Genomic DNA, 25,763 nt, shown 5'->3' on the forward strand with positions numbered 1-25,763 from the left:
AATTATTAATATTTATAAACTAGCTGTGTCTGCGACATCATGCGAACAAAAAACGAAAAGCAAGTAAATAAACTATTCAATTTATTTAGTTTTTTTTTCCTTTAAGAATTTTCCTAAAATACAAGTTTCCCAAGTTATATCTTATTACATAAGGTACCTGCCAGTATAAGTCTCTTCAAAATTCATCAAGCCGCTTCAGAGATTAGTTGTCACTAGAACACAGACTTACCAAAAATAATAAAGATGTAAATTTGGTTCATGTACCATTTAAATATTCATATGCATTAAATAAATGGTTACTCTTTAAATTATTAAAGGGAGGATCAAATATTACACTAGCGTTTCATCAATTATTTAAATATAAATGAATTGTGTTACGCAGTAGCTTACAGAAAAAGGAAACACAGTGTTAGTACAAAGTAAAAAACAAATAAAGTTGCAGATTATTATTTACTACTCTTTGAATTATGACAACTACATAACAATATTATTGAGTCAATTCTGGATGCGTATAAAATACGAAATACGGAAATATTAAAGACACCATAAACTTATATTTCCAATCGCATTCAATTAAAAGAATTCATAATATCGATATGCTATGTTTATAACACGTCTTCAATCAGATTGAGAACACGCTGGGATCAATTAAAACATGTGATTATGTGAATTATATCTGTTGATTTTAATGAAAAACGAATATTCAATCTCTGATTATGAAGAAATTCATTATCGCGATGCGTAGGTACCTCAAGTTCACGTAGTAGCTTATTATGGAAACCACTTTACGTACTTATGAGTGAGACGGATAACAATACCTGCTTGTTCGTGGGAGATGACAAATTTTATTTGTTTGTCCTATAGAATATACTGCTAAAAATATTTTGGTTGTTTCATTTACTTGTAACTTCCTGAAGTCGCCTCCATAATTTATTACCTTAAAAAGTTACATTGGCTTATATATATAATTATTCGATCTCCGTTAATAATATTTTATGTAGTTTGTCATCGTTATAGACAATTTAGTGTACGTACCCTTTCTGTTAACTTCCCGCTGGTAGTACCGTACGCGTGCGACGTACACGAGAAGCCCATTTGCAGCTAAAATTGATAAGTCGTGTTATACGAAGTTTTCTGCGAATACGATCGATTGTACTGCGTGTTACGAGAGAGGGAGATTTTATCTTCAATAAAAACTATGTTGCTAAACACAAGGCAAATGTATCTATCTCAAAAATAAACTTTCTGTAAATGGTAAATAACGCAATGTTGGTGTGACGGTTAATAACAGGCTTTTCGAAATTCTAATTACGACATAATAAAATTAATCATTGTTTACTTTCTGTCCCTCTAGACTATTTACTGCCAAAAAATAGTGTTACATATTCAGAGCGATCCCTTTACACAGGTTGATTGGAAATAAATTGGTGTAAACGTTTTAAAGGGGTGAATGAATAAAGATAAAAATTATACTACATTGAATTTAATTTATTTTGTTGGAAAATCTAAATAATACAAAATGATGAGATTTCTGTAATAATACAATATGATCTTTAATATTTTCTGAAATATATGTTATTTTATATGGATACTACAGGCCTTCCACAAATACACGTTAACCTAGAGTCCATACACCAAACCCTACTACAACAACGTAAACGTCTCATTGGTGCAGCAGTTTCGATAATTGCAACACTCTCTAACGACAGCACAGATTTATTCGACGGAGAGAGAGAGAAAAAGACTTCTTATTTCCACAAACATCACACAATTTTGAGCCAAAGTCCCTTTAACCGTTTTCGTTTACAGTACGCAGCATATCAAGAATACAACATATATTTTACTAAGTTTATCACATGTCGTTGTCACTTTGCGATGTAACGAACACGCGGCACTAATAATGATTTGAAATAAAAGTCAAAAGTCTAAAACATAAGATCAAATTTATTTAAATCTTTAATTTATGAATTGATCAATACAGCAGGTTGCCGTGGCAGTCACAGCCGCACTGTCCTACGATGGTGACCACGCCTGCCGAGGGCACCTCCCCTGCGAACTGCACGGCGCCCAATATCGGTACCTGTCCGGCGACGAGCGTGGTGCCCGCCACGGGCAGCTCGCCGGCGACGTCCAGGTCACCCGTTCCGGCCCCGCCGTACGCGCCCACCGGCTCCGCAGCGCCCCTGCTGCAGCCGCCCAGACCGCGGCCTCCCAACACGAGACCCGCTCCGTATTGTGGCACCACGCACTGCCCGATCGCGTCCTGAACATTAACAAATACATTCAAAACCTTTTTATAATACGAGTAGACAAATATGTTTATGGACTATGCTCCTCTTTTACCTGAACCCCGCACGCGGTCATGCACAACAGTGCTCCGAGGAAGGCGAACGGTGACATGTCTGTTTCTTTCTTCTGTTTCACTGACTTGGTAAATTATTTTCACGCGTGTATGCTTTTATACTATGATTTTGTATTAGTTTTGAAACTGCCTTCAATTAATCAGCGTGTACGTGGTTTTGCATCAACAAAGATTTCTGAACCACAATCTTAAGACAATAAGTTCATCGTTTTGACGGAAATAAACAATTTAATTGCAAATTATCATCTACTTTCATAATTTGGTCACGTATAATTTTCAACAATTGAGAAACATAGGTATGCCTGGGCTGTATAAAAGCCGGGAATAAAAGCGTAAAGTTACTAACTACTCACTGGTTCATTCAAAGTACTGAAGTGCAAGTAAACAAAATGCCAGCCGCGAACATCGTACGCCTCTGCAGCTTCCTCGGATTTTTAGTATCGGTGAGTTTAATGAGGAAATTAAAAAATGAAATGCTATTCAATTAGTTTTCATGAGTGTGACTTAATTGTGATTTGGTTCAGTTGCAGAGTGTCCGCGGGCAATGCGTGCCGCTGCGCGGGTACAGCGGGTGCAGTGGGGGGCGGTACGACGTGGTCCCGGCTTACCATGAGTGTTCTCTGGCCGCCGCCGCCGCGCTGGCCGCCGCCGACGGCGGAGGCTTTGCCGTGACCAGCGCCTCCCCCGTGCCACCGCACGGCGTGTCCGTGCTGTCGGAGAACGAGTACGCGGGCGTGCTGGCTGTGACCGGGCAGCTGCCATTCCTCGGCAGCACGCAGCTGGAGGGCGCGGTGCCCTCCGCCGGTGCTGGCGCCGTGTCGTACGGCTGCGGCTACGGCGACGTGGCTATCGTGAGCGAGGACTTGGCCGGCCCCGCGCCGGCCGCCGGTCTACTGTCTGAAGGCGCTTTCAGCGGCTTGCGAGGGTGCGGGTGTGGATCTCTTTTCTAAATATATCATAGATTATCCGTACAATAATGCGCTTACGAAATAAACTTGAAATTTAAAATAAAAAACGAATCATTATTTGTTTTTCAACTCTGATGTTTTATTTCTTTTCGTAAGACGTTACCATTATAGATGTAAAACAGTATTGAAAGTTTAAAAGAGTTTAACGTATTTTCGCTATGTATTTTGATAACGAACAGGTAAAGGATAGATAATTCTCGATGATGTGAGCACGCGTGTGAATATCAGCCTTATGTATGGCAATATTACTACTGGGATATAAATATTAATTTTCGCAGCAACCTGTTTCTGCAAATATTAGCTTTAGAGAACGAACGTCTGTTCCGGAGGCCCAGTTGAGTCGAAGCTGTCAAAGCCACAACGTCAACAGCAATAACATCTTCCGAAACTATTCTAATGTAAGCATTCCTTTATGGATCAACCGGTCGGTTTACTTCAGACAAGAGTACTTTATTTCAGTTACCGTGGAGAAAACCTCTACATCCATGATTTTAAAACGATATTACTTTAAGTTTAGATATTTTGGTACCTTGAGACTAATAATTTTCTTGAAATTTGTAAGCGCAGTTGTAACAAATCGAATGGCATTGTTCACCGCCAAGTTAGTTTGCTTGCAAAATAAATGAGGTTGATTACGTGTTACAGATATATATATATATATATATATATATATATATATATATATATATATATATATTAATATCAATCAATGTCTTTTATCGAATAAAACGTAGTAATTATTTACGTTGTGCGTTTAGCATAAAGGAGTGGGTTGACATTAAAAATTAGAAAGGCGTGGGAGGATAAAGAACCAATAAATTTGAACGATTAGAGAATATTTGCTATATTGTACTATATTATATTTTATTATACTGTTTGGAAATGAAAATTACCTGTGTGAAGGAGAAAATCTGAAAACGTTGCTGCGCTGTTTGACTCGACTGAGCTGTATTTTCGCTACACGGGCTTCTAGTGCACGTTTAATGCAGGAAAGCTTAAGCTTCCGTGCATTTGTTAATAAATTATTAATATTTATAAACTAGCTGTGTCTGCGACATCATGCGAACAAAAAACGAAAAGCAAGTAAATAAACTATTCAATTTATTTAGTTTTTTTTTCCTTTAAGAATTTTCCTAAAATACAAGTTTCCCAAGTTATATCTTATTACTAGGGGTACGGAAATTTCGTATTTACGAAATAGATGCGAATAAATGCGAAAAATACACATAAATGCGAATAAATGCGAAATAAATGGTAGTGTTCGTACGATGGATTATTAAATTATTATCGTATCGCCCGAGTCGCGACTCGCGTCAATTAAACTTGAGTGAAGTTCGTTTTGGACGAAACGGTCGACGCACTTTTTGGACACGAACTGACTCGACAGAACGAAAGCTTTCGAGTCTCTCTTGTTCGTTGCCTATCGCTCGAGTTGGGGATGTTGCATATGAGCACTCGAGCAGTGTTCATTTGTAACGCTTTAGGCACGCAAGTGTTTTACAAAAATATTTTTTTTTGTGCTCTTAAAATGGGACGCCCTAAGAAAGATTTGACAGATAGAATACTAGAATTTAAGAAAGATGGTCTGTATGTGTCCAACACAAATATTTTGATGTGCCAATATTGTAACATTCGTTTGTCTTAAGGACTATGAAGGAATTGATGAGACAATGAAAACTATGTTGAAATCAGCAAGCGACAAAAGTTTCAGTAAGCTTTCTCTTCACATGAAATTAAATAAGACGAACGAGGCTTTCTTTCACATTGGCCAATTGTTTTCCTCATCTGCGGCTGCAAGTTCAACCACATTAAATATAAACGTATTGCTGGAAAGCTTTTCGAAAATTCCTTTTTTCCAAGGATTTCCTCAAAATTAGTTAATTGATGGGCATGCGCACTTTCATAGGTTAATTCTTCGGTCTATTAATATAAATGAAAACCCCAATGTAAGGAACATATTGTTGGCTGTCAAATGCAACTTTCCGTCCTTTGCTGAAGCAGCATTACAGAGTATTTGGAGTCCAACCAACAGCGTGGACGCTGAACGCTTCTACAGCATATACAATGTCGTCGTAACGGACCGAAGAATGTCGCTTAAGGAGTCAAATGTTGAAATTTCCACAATGTTATCTTTTAATTAATTAAAATTGTTTTATGTTAAGACTTGTAAAAAATTACTAAACAAGTATTTTTGTTTAATAAATACCTAATTTACCCAAATTTTACAATTTCAAAAATATAAATGCGAAATTTATGCGAAATTTTTAAATTTTGAAAAATATAAATGCGAAATTGGTGATTTTTTTTGCGAAATTTCCGTACCTCTACTTATTACATAAGGTACCTGCCAGTATAAGTCTCTTCAAAATTCATCAAGCCGCTTCAGAGATTAGTTGTCACTAGAACACAGACAAACCAAAAATAAAAGAGATGTAGATTTGGTACATGTTCCATTTATATATTCATATGCATTGAGTAAAAATTTGGTTACTCTTTAAATTATTAAACGGAGGATCAAATATAACACTAGTGTTTCATCAATTATTTAAATATATATTAATTGTGTTACGCAGTAGCTTACAAAAAAAGGAAACACAGTGTTACTACAAAGTAAAAAACAAATAAAGTTGCAGATTATTATTTTCTACTCTTTAAATTATGACAACTACATAACAATATTATTGAGTCCATCTTGGTTGCGTATAAAATACGAAATACGAAAATATTAAAGACACGAAAAACTTATATTTCCAATCACATTCAATTAAAAGAATTTATAATATCGATATGTTATGTTTATAGCACGTCGTCAATCAGATTGAGAACACGCTGGGATCAATTAAAACATGTAATTATGTGAATTATATCTGTTGATTTTAATGAAAAACGAATATTCAATCTCTGATAATGAAGAAATTCATTATCGCGATGCGTAGGTACCTCAAGTTCACGTGGTGGCTTTTTATGGAAACCACTTTACGTATTTATGAGTGAGACGGATAACAATACCTGCTTGTTCGTGGGAGATGACAAATTTTATTTGTTTGTCCTATAGAATATACTGCTAAAAATATTTTGGTTGTTTCATTTACTTGTAACTTCCTGAAGCCGCCTCCATAATTTATTCTATCTCCGTTAATAATATTTCATGTAGTTTGTCATCGTTATTGACAATTTACTGTACGTACCCCTTCTGTTAACTTCCCGCTGGTAGTACCGTACGCGCGCGACGTACACGAGAAGCCCATTTGCAGCTAAAATTGATAAGTCGTGTTATACGAAGTTTTCTGCGAATACGATCGATTGTACTGCGTGTTACGAGAGAGGGAGATTTTATCTTCAATAAAAACTATGTTGCTAAACACAAGGCAAATGTATCTATCCCAAAAATGAACTTTCTGTAAACGGTAAATAACGCAATAATGGTGTGACGGTTAGTAACAGTCTTTTCAAAATTCTAATTACGACATAAGAAAATTAATCATTGTTTACTTTCTGTCCCTCTAGACTATTTACTGCCAAAAAATAGTGTTACATATTCAGAGCGATCCCTTTATACAGGTTGATTGGAAATAAATTGGTGTAAACGTTTTAAAGGGGTGAATGAATAAAGATAAAAATTATACTAAATTGAATATAAATGATGAGATTTCTGTAATAATACAATATCATCTTCAATATTTTCTGAAATATATGTTATTTTATTTGGACACTACAGAACTTTCACAAATGCACGTTAACCTAGAGTTCAAACACCAAACCCTACTACAACAACGCAAACGTCTCATCGGTGCAGCAGTTTAGATAATTGCAACACTCTCTAACGACAGCACAGATTTATTCGAAGGAGAGAGAGAAAAAGACTTCTTATTTCCACAAACATCACACAATTTTGAGCCAAAGTCCCTTTAACCGTTTTCGTTTACAGTACGCAGCATATCAAGAATACAACATATATTTTACTAAGTTTATCACATGTCGTTGTCACTTTGCGATGTAACGAACACGCGGCACTAATAATGATTTGAAATAAAAGTCAAAAGTCTAAAACATAAGATCAAATTTATTTAAATCTTGAATTTATGAATTGATCAATACAGCAGGTTGCCGTGGCAGTCACAGCCGCACTGTCCTACGATGGTGACCACGCCTGCCGAGGGCACCTCCCCTGCGAACTGCACGGCGCCCAATATCGGTACCTGTCCGGCGACGAGCGTGGTGCCCGCCACGGGCAGCTCGCCGGCGACGTCCAGGTCACCCGTTCCGGCCCCGCCGTACGCGCCCACCGGCTCCGCAGCGCCCCTGCTGCAGCCGCCCAGACCGCGGCCTCCCAACACGAGACCCGCTCCGTATTGTGGCACCACGCACTGCCCGATCGCGTCCTGAACATTAACAAATACATTCAAAACCTTTTTATAATACGAGTAGACAAATATGTTTATGGACTATGCTCCTCTTTTACCTGAACCCCGCACGCGGTCATGCACAACAGTGCTCCGAGGAAGGCGAACGGTGACATGTCTGTTTCTTTCTTCTGTTTCACTGACTTGGTAAATTATTTTCACGCGTGTATGCTTTTATACTATGATTTTGTATTAGTTTTGAAACTGCCTTCAATTAATCAGCGTGTACGTGGTTTTGCATCAACAAAGATTTCTGAACCACAATCTTAAGACAATAAGTTCATCGTTTTGACGGAAATAAACAATTTAATTGCAAATTATCATCTACTTTCATAATTTGGTCACGTATAATTTTCAACAATTGAGAAACATAGGTATGCCTGGGCTGTATAAAAGCCGGGAATAAAAGCGTAAAGTTACTAACTACTCACTGGTTCATTCAAAGTACTGAAGTGCAAGTAAACAAAATGCCAGCCGCGAACATCGTACGCCTCTGCAGCTTCCTCGGATTTTTAGTATCGGTGAGTTTAATGAGGAAATTAAAAAATGAAATGCTATTCAATTAGTTTTCATGAGTGTGACTTAATTGTGATTTGGTTCAGTTGCAGAGTGTCCGCGGGCAATGCGTGCCGCTGCGCGGGTACAGCGGGTGCAGTGGGGGGCGGTACGACGTGGTCCCGGCTTACCATGAGTGTTCTCTGGCCGCCGCCGCCGCGCTGGCCGCCGCCGACGGCGGAGGCTTTGCCGTGACCAGCGCCTCCCCCGTGCCACCGCACGGCGTGTCCGTGCTGTCGGAGAACGAGTACGCGGGCGTGCTGGCTGTGACCGGGCAGCTGCCATTCCTCGGCAGCACGCAGCTGGAGGGCGCGGTGCCCTCCGCCGGTGCTGGCGCCGTGTCGTACGGCTGCGGCTACGGCGACGTGGCTATCGTGAGCGAGGACTTGGCCGGCCCCGCGCCGGCCGCCGGTCTACTGTCTGAAGGCGCTTTCAGCGGCTTGCGAGGGTGCGGGTGTGGATCTCTTTTCTAAATATATCATAGATTATCCGTACAATAATGCGCTTACGAAATAAACTTGAAATTTAAAATAAAAAACGAATCATTATTTGTTTTTCAACTCTGATGTTTTATTTCTTTTCGTAAGACGTTACCATTATAGATGTAAAACAGTATTGAAAGTTTAAAAGAGTTTAACGTATTTTCGCTATGTATTTTGATAACGAACAGGTAAAGGATAGATAATTCTCGATGATGTGAGCACGCGTGTGAATATCAGCCTTATGTATGGCAATATTACTACTGGGATATAAATATTAATTTTCGCAGCAACCTGTTTCTGCAAATATTAGCTTTAGAGAACGAACGTCTGTTCCGGAGGCCCAGTTGAGTCGAAGCTGTCAAAGCCACAACGTCAACAGCAATAACATCTTCCGAAACTATTCTAATGTAAGCATTCCTTTATGGATCAACCGGTCGGTTTACTTCAGACAAGAGTACTTTATTTCAGTTACCGTGGAGAAAACCTCTACATCCATGATTTTAAAACGATATTACTTTAAGTTTAGATATTTTGGTACCTTGAGACTAATAATTTTCTTGAAATTTGTAAGCGCAGTTGTAACAAATCGAATGGCATTGTTCACCGCCAAGTTAGTTTGCTTGCAAAATAAATGAGGTTGATTACGTGTTACAGATATATATATATATATATATATATATATATATATATATATATATATTAATATCAATCAAAGTCTTCTATTCGATAAACGCCAGTAATTAATTGCGTTGTGCGTTTAGCATAAAGGAGTGGGTTGACATTAAAAATTGGGAGGGCTTGGGAGGATAAAGAACCAATAAATTTAAACGATTAGAGAATATTTGATGCATAAATATACCATAGATTTACAGGATTAGGTAAATGTTGATGAAAATATATTTTAGGATCGTTGAAACCTTCAAATCAAAGTATTTTAAAACGACATGAAAAAAATTATTATGAAAACTATACTTTTGTTAAACATCTCTTTATTTAGATTCAAACTTGTTTGAAAGTTTTTAACAAATGTTATAATGAAGTTGGAAATTTATTATTCTTTCTTTATCTAGTACTTGTTTGGAAATGAATATTACCTGTGTGAAGGAGAAAATCTGAAAACGTTGCTGCGCTGTTTGACTCGACTGAGCTGTATTTTCGCTACACGGGCTTCCAGTGCACGTTTAATGCAGAAAAGCTTAAGCTTCCGTGCATTTGTTAATAAATTATCAATATTTATAAACTAGCTGTGTCTGCGATATCATGCGAACAAAAAACGAAAAGCAAGTAACTAACTATTCAATTTATTTAGTTTTTTTTTCTTTAAGAATTTTCCTAAAATACAAGTTTCCCAAGTTATATCTTATTACATAAGGTACCTGCCAGTATAAGTCTCGTCAAAATCTGTCAAGCCGCTTCGGAGATTAGTTTTCTTTAGAAGACAGACAGACCAAAAATAAAAAAAAAATTATTTAAATTTGGTACATGTACCATTTATATATTCATATGCATTGAGTAAAAATTTGGTTACTCTTTAAATTATTAAACGGAGGATCAAATATTACACTAGCGTTTCATCAATTATTTAAATATAAATTAATAATGTTACGCAGTAGCTTACAGAAAAAGGAAACACAGTGTTACTACAAAGTAAAAAACAAATAAAGTTGCAGGTTATTATTTTCTACTCTTTAAATTATGAGTACTATATAACAATATTATTGAGTCCATCTTGGTTGCGCATAAAATACAAAATACGGAAATATTATAGACACGAAAAACTAATATTTCCAATCACATTCAATTAAAGGAATTCATAATATCGATATGTTATGTTTATAACACGTCGTCAATCAGATTGAGAACACTCAGAGATCAATTAAAACATGTGATTATGTAAATTACATCTGTAGATTTTAATGAAAAACGAATATTCAATTTCTGATTATGAAGAAATTCATTATCGTGATGCGTAGGTACCTCAAGTTCACGTGGTGGCTTAATATGGAAACCACTTTACGTATGTATGAGTGAGACGGATAACAATACCTGCTCGTTCGTGGGAGACGACAAACTTCATTTGTTTTTTTCCTCTAGAATATTCTGCTAAAAATATTTTTGTTGTTTCATTCATTTGTAACTTCCTAAAGCCATCTCCATAATTTATTCGATCTCCGTTAATAATATTTTATGTAGTTTGTCATCGTTATAGACAATTTACTGTACGTACCCCTTCCGTTAACTTCCCGCTGGTAGTACCGTACGCGTGCGACGTACACGAGAAGCCCATCTGTAACTAAAATTGATAAGTCATGTCATACGAAGTTTTCTGCGAATGCGATCGATCGAACTGCACGTTACGAGAGAGGGAGATTTTAACTTCAATGAAAACTATGTTGCTAAACACAAGGTAAATGTATCTATCCCAAAAATAAACTTTCTGTAAATGGTAAATAACGCAATGTTGGTGTGACGGTTAGTAACAGCCTTTTCTAAATTCTAATTACGACATAATAAAATTAATCAATGTTTACTTTCTGTCCCTCTGGACTATTTACTGCAAAAAATAGTGTTACATATTCAAAGCGATACTTTTACACAGGGTGAATGTATAAAGATAAAAATTATACTACATTGAATTTAATTTATTTTGTGTTGGAAAATCTAAATTTTATGTTTACATATACAAAATGATGAGATTTCTGTAATAATACAATATCATCTTTAATATTTTCTAAAATATATGTTATTTTATTTGGACACTACAGGCCTTCCACAAATACACGTTAACCTAGAGTCCATACACCAATCCCTACTACAACAACGCAAACGTCTCTCATTGGTGCAGCAGTTTAGATAATTGCAACACTCTCTAACGACAGCACAGATTTATTCGAAGGAGAGAGAGAAAAAGAGGTCTTATTTCCACAAACATCACATAAAATTGAGCCAAAGTCCCTTTAACCGTTTTCATTTACAGTACGCAGCATGTCATGAATATAATATATATTTTACTAAGTTTATCACAAGTTGTTGTCACTTTGCGATGTTACGAACACACTGCACAAATAATGATTTGAAATAAAAGTCAAAAGTCGAAAACATAAGATCAAATTTATTTAAATCTTGAGTTAATGAATTGATCAATACAGCAGGTTGCCGTGGCAGTCACAGCCGCACTGTCCTACGATGGTGACCACGCCTGCCGAGGGCACCTCCCCTGCGAACTGCACGGCGCCCAATATCGGTACCTGTCCGGCGACGAGCGTGGTGCCCGCCACGGGCAGCTCGCCGGCGACGTCCAGGTCACCCGTCCCGGCCCCGCCGTACACGCCCACCGGCTCCGCAGCGCCCCTGCTGCAGCCGCCCAGACCGCGGCCTCCCAGCACGAGACCCGCTCCGTATTGTGGCATCACGCACTGCCCAATCGCGTCCTGAACATTAACAAATACATTCAAAACCTTTTTATAATACGAGTAGACAAATATGTTTATGGACTATGCTCCTCTTTTACCTGAACCCCGCACGCGGTCATGCACAACAGTGCTCCGAGGAAGGCGAACGGTGACATGTCTGTTTCTGTCTTCTGTTTCACTGACTTGGTAAATTATTTTCACGCGTGTATGCTTTTATACTATGATTTTGTATTAGTTTTGAAACCGTCTTCAATTAATCAGCGTGTACGTGGTTTCGCATCAACAAAGATTTCTGAACCACAATCTTAAGACAATAAGTTCATCGTTTTGACGGAAATAAACAATTTAATTGCAAATTATCATCTACTTTCATAATTTGGTCACGTATAATTTTCAACAATTGAGAAACATAGGTATGCCTGGGCTGTATAAAAGCCGGGAATAAAAGCGTAAAGTTACTAACTACTCACTGGTTCATTCAAAGTACTGAAGTGCAAGTAAACAAAATGCCAGCCACGAACATCGTACGCCTCTGCAGCTTCCTCGGATTTTTAGTATCGGTGAGTTTAATGAGGAAATTAAAAAATTAAATGCTATTCAATTAGTTTTCATGAGTGTGACTTAATTGTGATTCGGTTCAGTTGCAGAGCGTCTGTGGGCAATGCGTGCCGCTGCGCGGGTACAGCGGGTGCAGTGGGGGGCGGTACGACGTGGTCCCGGCTTACCATGAGTGTTCTCTGGCCGCCGCCGCCGCGCTGGCCGCCGCCGACGGCGGAGGCTTTGCCGTGATAAGCGCCTCCCCCGTGCCACCGCACGGCGTGTCCGTGCTGTCGGAGAACGAGTACGCGGGCGTGCTGGCTGTGACCGGGCAGCTGCCATTCCTCGGCAGCACGCAGCTGGAGGGCGCGGTGCCCTCCGCCGGTGCGGGCGCCGTGTCGTACGGCTGCGGCTACGGCGACGTGGCCATCGTGAGCGAGGACTTCACCGGCTCCGCGCCGGCCGCCGGTCTACTGCCTGAAGGCGCTTTCAGCGGCTTGCGAGGGTGCGGGTGTGGAGCTCTCAATTAAATATGTCATTAATGATCTACATAATAATATGTTCTCGAACTGAATTCGGAAAATAAAATTAAAAAAAAACAATTATGTTAATCCTTATTTTTCTCATAGCGTAGCCTGTAATTTTCCTTTTTATAAAATTTACAATTGACATGTATGAAAAAACTAGCTAAATTAAAAATAATATTTCGACTGTGATAGCAGTTTGATCACTATATACAAAAAAATAATGGTATATTGGCTTTGTGTTTTGATATCGAATTATTAACGAATAGATGAACCTTATTGTTTTGAGCACGCGGCGACTGTCGGATTCCTTAGTCACGATATTCCTAAGGGGGTATAAATAGTTTTTAGGGGGGTACAGTCTGTTTTTGCAATTAATGCCTCTTGAGGACCTCGGTTTCGGAAGTCCAGTTGAAGCCGTCAAAGCCGCAAGGATAACAGCAACAACATTTACCAAAAACAAAGCCACTTTAAACGTATCGCGTTTGCAGTAAAGGTGCGGGAGGCTATAGGAATAATAAACGTGCATAATTGATTGGGGGGTTTGGATGAAAATGACGTCTAGAATAATTGCAAGCCTCTCATTCAACATATTTCAATAGGACATGTTAAACATTAATAATAACACTATGCTTTTGTAAAACATCCTTCAATTTAGTTCTTTGTGAGAAGAGTAACTATACCTGCCTGTGCAAAGTAGACGACAGACTTTATTTGTTTACGTGCGAGTAGAGACTCTGAAATAATTCCTTTTGTTGCTTAATGTTTGAGTAAATTATTAAAGCTGCGTCCATAATTTCAAAGCTTAGCCGGTCACATAGCGATTGAAAAAATAATGTAACGTTCTTCAGAGTGATCACATTTATGTAATAGGAGTAATGCAAAATATGGAATAGGTGTAAAAGCTGTAAACGTGATGATCGTGATAGATTCATATCACGTTATTGCACATTGCTCATAAAATATAGTTGTTAATCAAAATTAATTTTTCACTGCTACACCTTGATTTAATTGAATAGTCTAAATTATAGATTGCTAGAAAATATCTACGTTCATCGGGCGCCAACGACAATGTCTTCGATAGATATAACGATATAATAAATGTGCTTAGATGTCGTTGAATGGTTTAAATTAATTTCGCTATTAGTTTTTGTAAGTTACAACTGAATTTCGTCCATTAAACAAGCTTTACTTTCAGTTCAAATCTACTCCGCTTAAGTTTTGTAATCTCGAATAATTACTAAAACTTTGGAAATATCTGAACTGTTCTGAACAGTTTTGTTTATACAGCTTTCAATTATAACATGGTTTCGGTTATGGTTCGATGACATCTAAATCTATTTACACTTTGCTATTTTATCGACAGAGCTTTAGTTTTGCAATACAAACAACAACAAGATGTAGAAGAATCTTACAGATTGTTTTGAATCTAGGATAGCATGTCCGTATTTTATATTTAACTTTTAATTTCCTAATTACTTGTTTTCAGAAATAAAGAGAATATCACCTAAACTATTTAAGCGTGCCTAGTTAATTTTTTTTAATATTAAAACTGCTGAATGTATTGTAGAACTCAATAACGAAGTTACACATTTTGTCCATAAAATTATAACGTGGCCATCATTTTTTTTTTAATTTAAGGAACTAGTTTAGTTTCGCAACATGTGATGTGAAACAAAATCTTCTCATATGAGAGTTTGTTTAGAATCAGTAAAAACAATTAGGCTTTGCGTTTTAAGAAAGCTGGATTTATAAACTTATAACTGTCTGCCCAGCGAAAGCGTACCTTTATGGGATTTTATGACGTGACAAAAAAGATAAATTTGTCCATGAGGATTTACCCGTCGCAGCTCGTCTAATACGTAGCCACCGTCTGTGGACTAGTGTGTGGCAAGGCGATGTTCCGATAGAGCAGGAGCCCAGAACAATCAAGCGGGCATAGTTGTTAAGTAGCGAGTGAGGTTTGCAATTTTTGAAAATACAAGTAAACTGAAATAAACTGGCATGAGCTTCATAAGCTGTAGTAGACAATGCCAGAGGAAAGTCTTGGACAAAGACATGTCCATGGATTATAATATGTGATGTAAAACAAGTGACAATAAAATTAATGTGCGGTAGTAAGTAAACTTAGTCGGTAAACAAAATAGGGCAGTAGTTTATCGACAAAGTATTGAAAGAGTTGTCAATTACAAGATGGAAGTTTTCATAGACAACTAAAACTATTTTTAATATATATCAGATGGACATTTCAAATATATTAAAGTCTGTTAAATGTCAGTAACGATTTGTAACGATACGACGCAGAAGAGCCCTTGAACCAGATTTTCACCATCTGAAGACTGCAGGACATACAAGTCAACTTCTTGCACAGGGCCAGGAGCGTTAGTGCTACGTATAGATTTGAGCAACCAAGACTAGATCTTTTATTCTTTAAAAAAAGTAATTTCGTTTTTCATGCCGACCGGGTTGCAAAATGATATGCAAGTTTGTTGATGGCTTATTATAATAATAAAACGTAAGAGTCAGATGACGTATTATTAGATTTAAATAAAACTTGAATTATTTATCACTTTGCAATTATACGAATACACTGCACAAATAATGATTTGAAATAAAAGTCAAAAGTCGAAACCATAAGATCAAATTTATTTAAATCTTGAATTTATGAATCGATCAATACAGCAGGTTGCCGTGGCAGTCACAGCCGCACTGTCCTACGATGGTGACCACGCCTGCCGAGGGCACCTCCCCTGCGAACTGCACGGCGCCCAATATCGGTACCTGTCCGACAACGAGCGTGGTGCCCGCCACGGGCAGCTCGCCGGCGACGTCCAGGTCACCCGTTCCGGCCCCGCCGTACGCGCCCACCGGCTCCGCAGCGCCCCTGCTGCAGCCGCCCAGACCGCGGCCTCCCAACGCGACACTCGCTCCGTATTGTGGCATCACACACTGCCCGATCGCGTCCTGAACATTAACAAATACATTCAAAACCTTTTTATGATACGAGCAGACAAATATATTTATGGACTATGCTCCTCTTTTACCTGAACCCCGCACGCGGTCATGCACAACAGTGCTCCGAGGAAGGCGAACGGTGACATGTCTGTTTCTTTCTTCTGTTTCACTGACTTGGTAAATTATTTTCACGCGTCTATGCTTTTATACTATGATTTTGTATTAGTTTTGAAACCGCCTTCAATTAATCAGCGTGTACGTGGTTTCGCATCAACAAAGATTTCTGAACCACAATCTTAAGACAATAAGTTGATCGTTTTGACGGAAATAAACAATTTAATTGCAAATTATCATCTACTTTCATAATTTGGTCACGTATAATTTTCAACAATTGAGAAACATAGGTATGCCTGGGCTGTATAAAAGCCGGGAATAAAAGCGTAAAGTTACTAACTACTCACTGGTTCATTCAAAGTACTGAAGTGCAAGTAAACAAAATGCCAGCCACGAACATCGTACGCCTCTGCAGCTTCCTCGGATTTTTAGGATCGGTGAGTTTAATGAGGAAATTATAAAATGAAATGCTATTCATTTAGTTTTCATGAGTGTGACTTAATTGTGATTTGGTTCAGTTGCAGAGCGTCTGCGGGCAATGCGTGCCGCTGCGCGGGTACAGCGGGTGCAGTGGGGGGCGGTACGACGTGGTCCCGGCTTACCATGAGTGTTCTCTGGCCGCCGCCGCCGCGCTGGCCGCCGCCGACGGCGGAGGCTTTGCCGTGACCAGCGCCTCCCCCGTACCGCCGCACGGCGTGTCCGTGCTGTCGGAGAACGAGTACGCGGGCGTGCTGGCTGTGACCGGGCAGCTGCCATTCCTCGGCAGCACGCAGCTGGAGGGCGCGGTGCCCTCCGCCGGTGCGGGCGCCGTGTCGTACGGCTGCGGCTACGGCGACGTGGCCATCGTGAGCGAGGACTTGGCCGGCCCCGCGCCGGCCGCCGGTCTATTGTCTGAAGGCGCTTTCAGCGGTTTGCGAGGGTGCGGGTGTGGATCTCTTTTCTAAATATATCGTAGATTATCCGTACAATAATGCGCTTACGAAATAATATTGAAATTTAAAATAAAAAACGAATCATTATTTGCTTTTCAACTCTGATGTTTTATTTCTTTTCGTAAGACGTTACCATTATAGATGTAAAACAGTATTGAAAGTTTAAAAGAGTTTAACGTATTTTCGCTATGTATTTTGATAACGAACAGGTAATGGATAGATAATTCTCGATGATGTGAGCACGCGTGTGAATATCAGCTTCATGTATGGCAATATTACCACTGGGATATAAATATTAATTTTCGCAGCAACCTGTTTCTGCAAATATTAGCTTTAGAGAACGAACGTCTGTTCCGGAGGCCCAGATGAGTCGAAGCTGTCAAAGCCACAACGTCAACAGCAATAACATCTTCCGAAACGATCCTGATGTATTCTATTCCTTTATGGATCAACCGGTCGGTTTACTTCAGACAAGAGTATTTTATTTCAGTTACCGTGGAGAAAACCTCTACATCCATGATTTTAAAACGATATTACTTTAAGTTTAGGTGTATTGGTACCTTGAGACTAATAATTTTCTTGAAATTTGTAAGCGCAGTTGTAACAAATCGAATGGCATTGTTCACCGCCAAGTTAGTTTGCTTGCAAAATAAATGAGGTTGATTACGTGTTACAGATATATATATATATATATATATATATATATATATATATATATATATATATATATATATATATATATATATTAATATCAATCAAAGTCTTTTATTCGATAAACGTAGTAATTAATTACGTTGTGCGTTTAGCATAAAGGAGTGGGTTGACATTAAAAATTATAAAGGCTTGGGAGGATAAATGTCTACGAAGGAAATTTTTTTGGACATTCAGCAGACATTAGGGGGTGATGCTGTACCCTATTCTACGGTTGCGTACTGGGTGGCTGAATTTAAAAGAGGTAGTTCAAGCTGTAAAGATGACCCGCGTTCTGGGCGGCCTTCAACCTCCGTTACAGAAGAAAATGTCAAAAAGGTTAAAAATCTGGTTTTGGAAGACAGAAGAATGACTATAAAACATATAGCTGAGATCCTACTGGACTGACTGGTTTCTGATGATGATGATGTTGTTAGCCTTGCGGGCTTTAACAACTTCGTCGGACTCAGGGCTCGCGGGTCGAAGACCCGCGAGCTAATATTTATATACTATCCTACTGCTGACTCTCGGCGCGTGTGTGCGCTGCAAGAGACTAGCTAGTGTTGCTGTGGCTTTCCTCCTTCGATGTTGGTGTTGGAGTCGGCGTCGGCTTTATCGGTGTTTTCGTCTTCATGTCTTCTGTGTTGATGATGATGATGTCTTCGTTTTCTTCTTCGATGTTTTCTTCTCGCTACTGTCTCTTGGCAGTAGCTATTCGGTGCGCCCTCTTCGTCGGGCGTGTCCTGGCCATCTTGAATGTGGTCTACTTGGTGGTGGCCCCCTCTGATGTTTTCAGGGGGCGTTTTTTAATGCCTTTCGGGGTCGGAGCGTCCTCGTCCGGCACTGCGTGGCGTGGCCTACGCTTTGTTGTCGTTGCGTGTGTGTCTGGTATGTAGTTGGCCGCTTGGACCACCAGACGGTTCCGATGGTGTATGGCGTCATGGAAGTATCTCCTTGACGCCTCTCCAAAGTATTCTCTGATTGTGGGGAGGTCTAAGTCGCTGTGGAGGTCGACGTCCCTCTGGTATGGTGCCACACCGGTTGCTTTCCGGATGAAGCGGTTTTGAATTACCTGCAGGCGATTCAATTTCAGCTCGCTGACATGAGCGAAGACTACGCTTGCGTAGGACAGTATAGGTCTTACGCAGGCTTTATAATGTGAATTTTGTGCTTCAGCGATAGTTTGCTGGAGGCACAGAGTAGAGGGTGGAGTTTACCCAATACGAAGGCTGCTTTGTTCCTCACGGTTTTGATGTGAGGTGAGAAGTTTAGTCGGGAGTCTAGGGTGACTCCTAGATACTTGACCGATGCTTTCCATGGGATTGGACGGTCGAAGAGGGTGATGTTGCCTAGTTTCCTTCTCTCAGGTACTGGCTTGAGTCTGCGCATCGGCTTTCTTTCGAATTTCCGGCCGAAGAGGACAGCTTCGCTTTTGTCCGGATTGATGTTGATTCTCCACTTCCGGAACCATTCGCCTAGGCGGTTGGCCGCGGTTTGGAGTCTGATCGTGATTCGGCCCTGATGCTTGTCTGTGTAGAACAGGGCCGTGTCGTCGGCGAACATAGCTAGTCCGACCTGGGGGTCTTTTGGTATGTCGCTGGTGTACAGCGAGAATAGGAGCGGTGAGAGGCAGGAGCCTTGTGGTACTCCTGCCAGGAGCGGTCTTTTGGAGGACCGGGCTCCTTCCACACGATATCTGAACGTGCGGTTCTTCAAGAAGGCTTGTATGGTGAGCACAAGCCTATCGGGCACCTTGAGTTGAGCTATATAGAGCTATATAGAGCTTATATATTAAGCCCTCGTGCCAGACTTTGTCGAACGCTTTTTCGACATCGAAGAAAAGTGCGCCGGTGAGGACGGGCTTTTTTGATCTTCCTTGACCTGACAGTATGTGTTCTGTCAGTCTGTGTACTTGGTGTACACATGAATGCTTCGGTCTGAACCCGAACTGTTCGTCCGGGATGAGGTTTTGACCGAATGCGAATTTCTTCAATCTTGATAGGATTATTCTCTCGTACACTTTTCCCATGGTGCAGAGGAGGCTGATGGGGCGGTAGCTGCTTGGCAGCTCTCGGGGCTTGGCTGGCTTGGGGATGCCGATGACGACCGCTTCTTTCCACTCGTCGGGGAAGGTGCAGCTGGCTAGCAGGACATTGAAAATACCTGCAAGCAGAGTTAGTAGCTGCCCGGGCAAGGCTCGGAGCACCCTATTGGTGATGCCGTCCGGCCCGGGTGCCTTATTAGGTTTGAGGTCTATTATGATCTCGGCGACTTCCTTTTCTGTCACTTCCGGTAATGCATCTCCCTCTGGGGGGAGTGCGGTTCTCCTACTTACTTCTGTGTTTACCAGATGTAAGTGAATAGGGTCGGTGTAGTGCGTAGATGGTGTGCACTGGTTTTCTAGGCTGTCGGCCTTTTCTGAGTCCTCGAAGGCGAGATCGGCATTGTTTGTCCTAACTAAGGGAGGGATGGTTGCGCAGTTGTCCATCTTCAGGCTTCTGGCCAGCCGCCAGAACGCGTACTGCGACGGTTCCAGGTCCTGAAGCAGCGCATCCCACCTATCGTGTCTAAAGTCTGAGACGCGCGCTTTCACTTGCCTTTGTAGGCGGCGCAGTCTCTGTTTGTTTACCTGAGAAGGATGTTTGTCATGCTGCCTCATAACGGCATTCTTTTCCCTAATCAGCCTCCGAATGGAGCCTGGGAGAGCCCCGAGTCGGTGTTCCGATTCGGGTATCACCCTTGTGGCTTCTTCGATTGCTGATGAGAGGTGAGCTGTTAAGGATTTGATCGCTCGGCATGCTATGTCGGGCGTGTCAATTACGTCTGGAATCTCATCCAGGTACTGGGATTTCGTGGCCTCGAGTTTGACCCCGAAGCTACGCCAGTTGACGACGGTTTTGGTCAGAGGGACCTCGCCGCCGGACCGGCCCAGCTTCATGACTACTGGTCGGTGGTCAGATGTAAGATCTTGTACCACCTTTATAGCTGCTACTTCTAATGTTATGTTTTTAAGCAGCGCTATGTCTAATGTTGACGGCCGATGGGTGACTGAATGTGAGTACCTCGTCGGCTTATTTGGAGCAACTATGTCATAGTTAAGTGTCCCCGCTAGCTTGAAGAGCACCTTACCGTTTTGATTTTGACCTGATGCGTTCCAGGAGGTGTGTTTACTGTTGAGGTCACCTGCCAGAAGCACTGCTGGACCTAGATTCATAATGGATTCCAGGTCCGATTTTAATATTGGTTTCTTGCATTGTTGGTATGCAGACACAATTACTAGGGACTGATGGCCCGTCATTGCCACCTTGCAGATGGTGGCTTCTAAGTTAACTAAAGGGGGGGGGGGTGTGATAGGCACACAGTGGAGTTTTCTTTTGTAATAGATCAGGGTGCCGCCTAATGGTCCGGTCAGCCTGTCCTGTCTAACTATTTCATAATTGGCTATCTTGGGGTCGCGAGTTGCTGGTTTAAGAAATGTTTCTTGTATGAGCATGATGTCTACATCGTGCTCCCTAAGAAACAAGCCGATCTCGTCCCTCTGAGACTGGAGTCCGGCCGCGTTAAAGTACGCGACAGTAAGTGTTTTAGGTTTAGTCCTTTTTATGTTTGTACTACCCATTGTGGTTAGTTCTAGTGTTTAGTGCTCTGCTTTGAGAGCCCTGATTGTTGCGGCGTGTCTGATCGCCACCTCCATCCTTTCTTTCCACCCGCTAGCGGCGTGGAGGTCATTTGATAGCGCTAGAACGCTATCGATGTCTATACGGTCCAAGAATCCCGTAAGGGACTCTAGTCCCGCACCTAAGTCTGTCATACCTGCCCTGGGGGTGGGTCTTCTTGCTGCTGGTGCTGGTGGTTGCGGCCTTGCGGCCGCCGCAGCTCGAACTGACTAGGTTCCCGGCAGGGGTTTGGCCCATGCCGAGACTAGTGGAGCCGGTGCCGGGCGCAGTGGCGCTGGCGGTGGCTGGGTGGCGGTTGTGGTACCGCGTGGTTCCGGGCGGGGGCGGTGCTGGTAGCGCTGATTGCGCTTAGCACCCCCGCGGTGCCTGCGCGGAGCTTTGGAGCATCCGCGATAGTTCGCGGGATGTCCTTCAGCCTTACACAGGCAGCAGGTTGGTGGGTCGGCCGAGTTGGCCGGTCTATCGCACTTAATTGTGCTGTGATCGCCATCACATTTAACGCATCGGGGGCGGGCGTAACAGTTACGCGCCGAACGTCCATAGAGCTGGCAGTTGTGACACTGCCCTACCTGTCCTTTTCTATGCGGGGTTTCTATTTTAATACCGCTGAGCTGGCACAACGTTTTTACGTTGTACACTTTTTTGCCCTCCGGGGAGAGCTCAATTGATGCCATCAACAAGGGGATGGGTTGCTTTGTCCTAGAGTTGGACATCCTGTAGACACTCCTCGCCGGAATGCCTTGCGCTTTAAGGTCTTCGAAGGCCAGGCCTGCGTCAACCTCAAGAGGGATGCCTCTGATGACAACCCTTAGCTGTTTATCCTCCGGGAGAGCATAGGTGTGAAACCCTATGTTCTGTGCCCTAAGGTGCTTTGTAAGTTTACGGTAATCGTCTACCGTACCTATATTGATAATGATACCCTGCTGGGTATTTTTTGCCTTAAGGCAGGAAATCTTGTTTCTGGCTATCCATTTGGATAGCTCATCCCATTTGCCCTTCTCCTGAAGGATAACGGGCGGAGGGGGTTTGGGACCCCCTGGGTGCCTGTGGTTCGATCTCTTGGGCGGGGGACGGAGCTTTGCGCTCCGTCTGGGCCACTTTCTTAGGCGGCGACGCGCCTGGGGATGGGAGGACCGAGGTGTCCTCAGTTTCGCTTTTTTTGAGCGCACGTTTGCGCTTTTTAGTGACGAGAGTGAAGCCCTCGTCACCTGTCGTTTTTACCTGTTCAACCTCCATGTCGGAGCCACTAGACTCCGACTCTGAGGACGTTTTGGACCTCCCGTAGGAGGTGGAGGGCCGGCCCTGTGGGGTCGGACGGGCCTCTGGCCTGTGTGCGGCCTTTGAGTTTTTTTTTTCCGGCACTGCTGTGCCATCGTCAGATTCGCTTCCGAGGAAGCGTTTATGCTTCGCTAGGAAGCCTTCCCATAACTTGGGGTGGGATTCTTGGAGGAAGAGGACTAGGTGCCTCCCTAGATCCTCCATCGTGATGATGTTTCGGTGGTCTTGGTTTGAGTCGCGTCAGTTACTCCCCGCCTAGCGGCAGGGAGAGAGAGTCTTTCCTCCCTCGGTAGCCTGCTCGCTTGCGCGGCAGCCACCAATGGGAGGTAAGGGCGTCGAATTGGTCTCCCAAGGGAGACGAAATAATTGGTGTACTTACCCCACTGGAACCCAGCGGCGTTTTCCACCTCAGCGTGGCACGTGCACACTCACACACTCGGGCGCTCTGAGCGCACCGTCGGCTGCGCGCACTTGCACAAGACACGACCGCCCGGCGGGCTGTCGCGTCGAACACTGAATCACACAACTACTCGTCGGTAACTTTGGCGGGCAGCATGGGCTGCCGGGGACTGCACTATGGGAGCGCACGTCCGTCCGCGTCGACTACCTGCGAGCGAGTCCGCTGAGATTCTAAAGAGATCCTTTTGGTAGCGTTCAATCCATTTTAATTGATTCACTGGGGTTCAAAAAAGTGTCTGCAAGATGGGTGCCACGAATGTTAACCGACGAAAACAAAAAGCGACGTTTGGAAATTTGCAAGCGTAATCTCGAAATGTTCCAGCGTGATTCGGATAATTTTTGCCGTCGTCTTGTCACCATGGATGAAACGTGGGTCCACCATTTTGATCCTGAAACTAAAAGACAAAGCATGTCTTGGAAACGACCATCCTCTCCATCCATTAAGAAATTTCGAGTTGCTCCTACCGCTGGCAAAGTTATGGCCTCTGTGTTCTGGGATAGTGAAGGAATCCTTTTTATTGATTACATGCCAAAAGGCCAGACGATTACTGGACCCTATTATGCAAATTTAATCCCGAAAGTGCGTGAAGCGATTAAAGAAAAACGTCGTGGAAAACTGTCGTTGGGCGTGTTGTTCCTTCAAGATAACGCTCCTGCTCATCGATCGGAAGTTGCGCTCAACGCAATCCGCTGTGCTGGCTTCAATCTCCTTGACCATCCACCATATTCTCCGGACTTAGCCCCAAGTGATTTTCACTTATTTCCAAAATTAAAACAGGAAATTCGTGAAACAAAATTTCACGATAATGACGCGGTTATAGCTGCCATAGAGGACTTTTTCGAGAGTCAAGGAAATAATTTTTTTTCACAAGGAATAAGGAAGTTAGAAACGCGTTATTCTAAATGCATTGCATTGGAGGGAGATTATGTAGAAAAATAAAATATTATTATTTAAATCTTTGCATTTTTTAATATTAATTCCAAGAATTTTTTGATTCACCCTCGTATATAACAATATTATTGAGTCAATTCTGGACGCGTATTAAATACGAAAAACGGAAATATTATAGACACGAAAAACTTATATTTTCAATCACATTCAATTAAAAGAATTCATAATATCTATATGTTATGTTTATAACACGTCGTCAATCAGATTGAGAACACGCTGGGCTCAATTAAAACATGTAATTATGTGAATTATATCTGTTGATTTTAATGAAAAACGAATATTCAATCTCTGATTATGAAGAAATTCATTATCGCGATGCGTAGGTACCTCAAGTTCACGTGGTGGCTTATTATGGAAACCACTTTACGTATTTATGAGTGAGACGGATAACAATACCTGCTCGTTCGTGGGAGACGACAAACTTCATTTGTTTTTTTCCTCTAGAATATACTGCTAAAAATATTTTGGTTGTTTCATTTATTTGTAACTTCCTGAAGCCGTCTCCATAATTTATTACCTTAAAAAGTTACATTGGCTTATATATACAATTATTCGATCTCCGTTAATAATATTTTATGTAGTTTGTCATCGTTATAGACAATTTACTGTACGTACCCCTTCTATCCACTTCCCGCTGGTAGTACCGTACGCGTGCGACGTACACGAGAAGCCCATTTGCAGCTAAAATTGATAAGTCGTGTCACGCGAAGTTTTCTGCGAATACGATCGATTGAACTGCATGTTACGAGAGGGAGAGATTTTTACTTCAACGAAAACTATGTTGCTAAACACAAGGCAAATGTATCTATCCCAAAAATAAACTTTCTGTAAATGGTAAATAACGCAATGTTGGTGTAACGGTTAGTAACAGCCTTTTCGAAATTCTAATTACGACATAATAAAATTAATCATTGTTTACTTTTTGTCCCTCTGGACTATTTACTGCCAAAAAAATAGTGTTACATATTCAGAGCGATCCCTTTACACAGGTTGATTGGAAATAAATTGGTGTAAACGTTTTAAAGGGGTGAATGTATAGCTTATCTGCTGACGTGCAGAGTTTATGAGCTTCGTAAAAAGATAAAAATTATACTACATTGAATTTAATTTATGTTGTGTTGGAAAATCTAGATTTTGTGTTTACATATTTTCTAAAACATATGTTATTTTATTTGGACACTACAGACCTTCCATAAATACACGTCAATCTAGAATCCAAACACCAAACCCTACTACAAAAACGCAAACGTCTCATTGGTGCAGCAGTTTAGATAATTGCAACACTCTCTAACGACAGCACAGATTTATTCGAAGGAGAGAGAGAAAAGGAGGTCTTATTTCCACAAACATCACATAAAATTGAGCCAAAGTCCCTATAAGCGTTTTCATTTACAGCACGCAGCATGTCATGAATACAATATATATTTTACTAAGTTCATCACATGTTGTTGTCACTTTGCGA

General features: G+C 41.4%; 8 protein-coding genes across 8 annotated transcripts; 4 read left to right on the forward strand and 4 right to left on the reverse strand.

Annotated features, from left to right (window-relative positions):
* Positions 1 to 1,972: 1,972 nt before the first annotated feature.
* Positions 1,973 to 2,400, reverse strand: LOC137925701 (chorion class A protein Ld2/Ld41-like). Its single transcript, XM_068769171.1, has 2 exons — positions 2,344 to 2,400; positions 1,973 to 2,263 (listed from the first exon to the last, which is right to left on the reverse strand). Exons 1-2 carry the CDS (start codon positions 2,398 to 2,400, stop codon positions 1,973 to 1,975), a joined length of 348 nt encoding a protein of 115 aa, XP_068625272.1.
* A 351-nt stretch (positions 2,401 to 2,751) lies between these two features.
* Positions 2,752 to 3,312, forward strand: LOC137925702 (chorion class B protein PC10-like). The gene is made up of 2 exons (XM_068769172.1): positions 2,752 to 2,805; positions 2,887 to 3,312. The coding sequence occupies exons 1-2, from the start codon at positions 2,752 to 2,754 to the stop codon at positions 3,310 to 3,312; spliced, it is 480 nt and encodes a 159-aa protein (XP_068625273.1).
* Positions 3,313 to 7,421: 4,109 nt separating this feature from the next.
* Positions 7,422 to 7,849, reverse strand: LOC137925703 (chorion class A protein Ld2/Ld41-like). Its single transcript, XM_068769173.1, has 2 exons — positions 7,793 to 7,849; positions 7,422 to 7,712 (listed from the first exon to the last, which is right to left on the reverse strand). The coding sequence occupies exons 1-2, from the start codon at positions 7,847 to 7,849 to the stop codon at positions 7,422 to 7,424; spliced, it is 348 nt and encodes a 115-aa protein (XP_068625274.1).
* Positions 7,850 to 8,200: 351 nt separating this feature from the next.
* Positions 8,201 to 8,761, forward strand: LOC137925704 (chorion class B protein PC10-like). Its single transcript, XM_068769174.1, has 2 exons — positions 8,201 to 8,254; positions 8,336 to 8,761. Exons 1-2 carry the CDS (start codon positions 8,201 to 8,203, stop codon positions 8,759 to 8,761), a joined length of 480 nt encoding a protein of 159 aa, XP_068625275.1.
* A 3,149-nt stretch (positions 8,762 to 11,910) lies between these two features.
* On the reverse strand, positions 11,911 to 12,338 carry LOC137925705 (chorion class A protein Ld2/Ld41-like). The gene is made up of 2 exons (XM_068769175.1): positions 12,282 to 12,338; positions 11,911 to 12,201 (listed from the first exon to the last, which is right to left on the reverse strand). Exons 1-2 carry the CDS (start codon positions 12,336 to 12,338, stop codon positions 11,911 to 11,913), a joined length of 348 nt encoding a protein of 115 aa, XP_068625276.1.
* A 351-nt stretch (positions 12,339 to 12,689) lies between these two features.
* Positions 12,690 to 13,250, forward strand: LOC137925707 (chorion class B protein PC10-like). The gene is made up of 2 exons (XM_068769176.1): positions 12,690 to 12,743; positions 12,825 to 13,250. Exons 1-2 carry the CDS (start codon positions 12,690 to 12,692, stop codon positions 13,248 to 13,250), a joined length of 480 nt encoding a protein of 159 aa, XP_068625277.1.
* Positions 13,251 to 15,917: 2,667 nt separating this feature from the next.
* On the reverse strand, positions 15,918 to 16,345 carry LOC137925708 (chorion class A protein Ld2/Ld41-like). The gene is made up of 2 exons (XM_068769177.1): positions 16,289 to 16,345; positions 15,918 to 16,208 (listed from the first exon to the last, which is right to left on the reverse strand). Exons 1-2 carry the CDS (start codon positions 16,343 to 16,345, stop codon positions 15,918 to 15,920), a joined length of 348 nt encoding a protein of 115 aa, XP_068625278.1.
* Positions 16,346 to 16,696: 351 nt separating this feature from the next.
* Positions 16,697 to 17,257, forward strand: LOC137925709 (chorion class B protein PC10-like). The gene is made up of 2 exons (XM_068769178.1): positions 16,697 to 16,750; positions 16,832 to 17,257. Exons 1-2 carry the CDS (start codon positions 16,697 to 16,699, stop codon positions 17,255 to 17,257), a joined length of 480 nt encoding a protein of 159 aa, XP_068625279.1.
* The last annotated feature ends 8,506 nt before the right edge of the window (positions 17,258 to 25,763 follow it).

Source organism: Battus philenor, unplaced genomic scaffold (genome assembly GCF_028537555.1).
Source record: "Battus philenor isolate CCGP_79_NKW_IND1 unplaced genomic scaffold, ilBatPhil1.0.hap1 SCAF_27, whole genome shotgun sequence".
In the NCBI taxonomy this organism is placed as follows: Eukaryota; Metazoa; Arthropoda; class Insecta; order Lepidoptera; family Papilionidae; genus Battus; species Battus philenor.

What these genes read in the sequence shown, in the direction of transcription:
- LOC137925701 (XM_068769171.1), bottom strand. Translation starts at nt 2,400, where the DNA reads ATGTCACCGTTCGCCTTCCTCGGAGCACTGTTGTGCATGACCGCGTGC. An exon ending in TGACCGCGTGCGGGGTTCAG is followed by an intron (nt 2,264 to 2,343) that starts GTAAAAGAGGAG and finishes GTTAATGTTCAG; the next exon opens with GACGCGATCGGGCAGTGCGT.
- LOC137925702 (XM_068769172.1), top strand. Translation starts at nt 2,752, where the DNA reads ATGCCAGCCGCGAACATCGTACGCCTCTGCAGCTTCCTCGGATTTTTA. An exon ending in TCCTCGGATTTTTAGTATCG is followed by an intron (nt 2,806 to 2,886) that starts GTGAGTTTAATG and finishes GATTTGGTTCAG; the next exon opens with TTGCAGAGTGTCCGCGGGCA.
- LOC137925703 (XM_068769173.1), bottom strand. Translation starts at nt 7,849, where the DNA reads ATGTCACCGTTCGCCTTCCTCGGAGCACTGTTGTGCATGACCGCGTGC. An exon ending in TGACCGCGTGCGGGGTTCAG is followed by an intron (nt 7,713 to 7,792) that starts GTAAAAGAGGAG and finishes GTTAATGTTCAG; the next exon opens with GACGCGATCGGGCAGTGCGT.
- LOC137925704 (XM_068769174.1), top strand. Translation starts at nt 8,201, where the DNA reads ATGCCAGCCGCGAACATCGTACGCCTCTGCAGCTTCCTCGGATTTTTA. An exon ending in TCCTCGGATTTTTAGTATCG is followed by an intron (nt 8,255 to 8,335) that starts GTGAGTTTAATG and finishes GATTTGGTTCAG; the next exon opens with TTGCAGAGTGTCCGCGGGCA.
- LOC137925705 (XM_068769175.1), bottom strand. Translation starts at nt 12,338, where the DNA reads ATGTCACCGTTCGCCTTCCTCGGAGCACTGTTGTGCATGACCGCGTGC. An exon ending in TGACCGCGTGCGGGGTTCAG is followed by an intron (nt 12,202 to 12,281) that starts GTAAAAGAGGAG and finishes GTTAATGTTCAG; the next exon opens with GACGCGATTGGGCAGTGCGT.
- LOC137925707 (XM_068769176.1), top strand. Translation starts at nt 12,690, where the DNA reads ATGCCAGCCACGAACATCGTACGCCTCTGCAGCTTCCTCGGATTTTTA. An exon ending in TCCTCGGATTTTTAGTATCG is followed by an intron (nt 12,744 to 12,824) that starts GTGAGTTTAATG and finishes GATTCGGTTCAG; the next exon opens with TTGCAGAGCGTCTGTGGGCA.
- LOC137925708 (XM_068769177.1), bottom strand. Translation starts at nt 16,345, where the DNA reads ATGTCACCGTTCGCCTTCCTCGGAGCACTGTTGTGCATGACCGCGTGC. An exon ending in TGACCGCGTGCGGGGTTCAG is followed by an intron (nt 16,209 to 16,288) that starts GTAAAAGAGGAG and finishes GTTAATGTTCAG; the next exon opens with GACGCGATCGGGCAGTGTGT.
- LOC137925709 (XM_068769178.1), top strand. Translation starts at nt 16,697, where the DNA reads ATGCCAGCCACGAACATCGTACGCCTCTGCAGCTTCCTCGGATTTTTA. An exon ending in TCCTCGGATTTTTAGGATCG is followed by an intron (nt 16,751 to 16,831) that starts GTGAGTTTAATG and finishes GATTTGGTTCAG; the next exon opens with TTGCAGAGCGTCTGCGGGCA.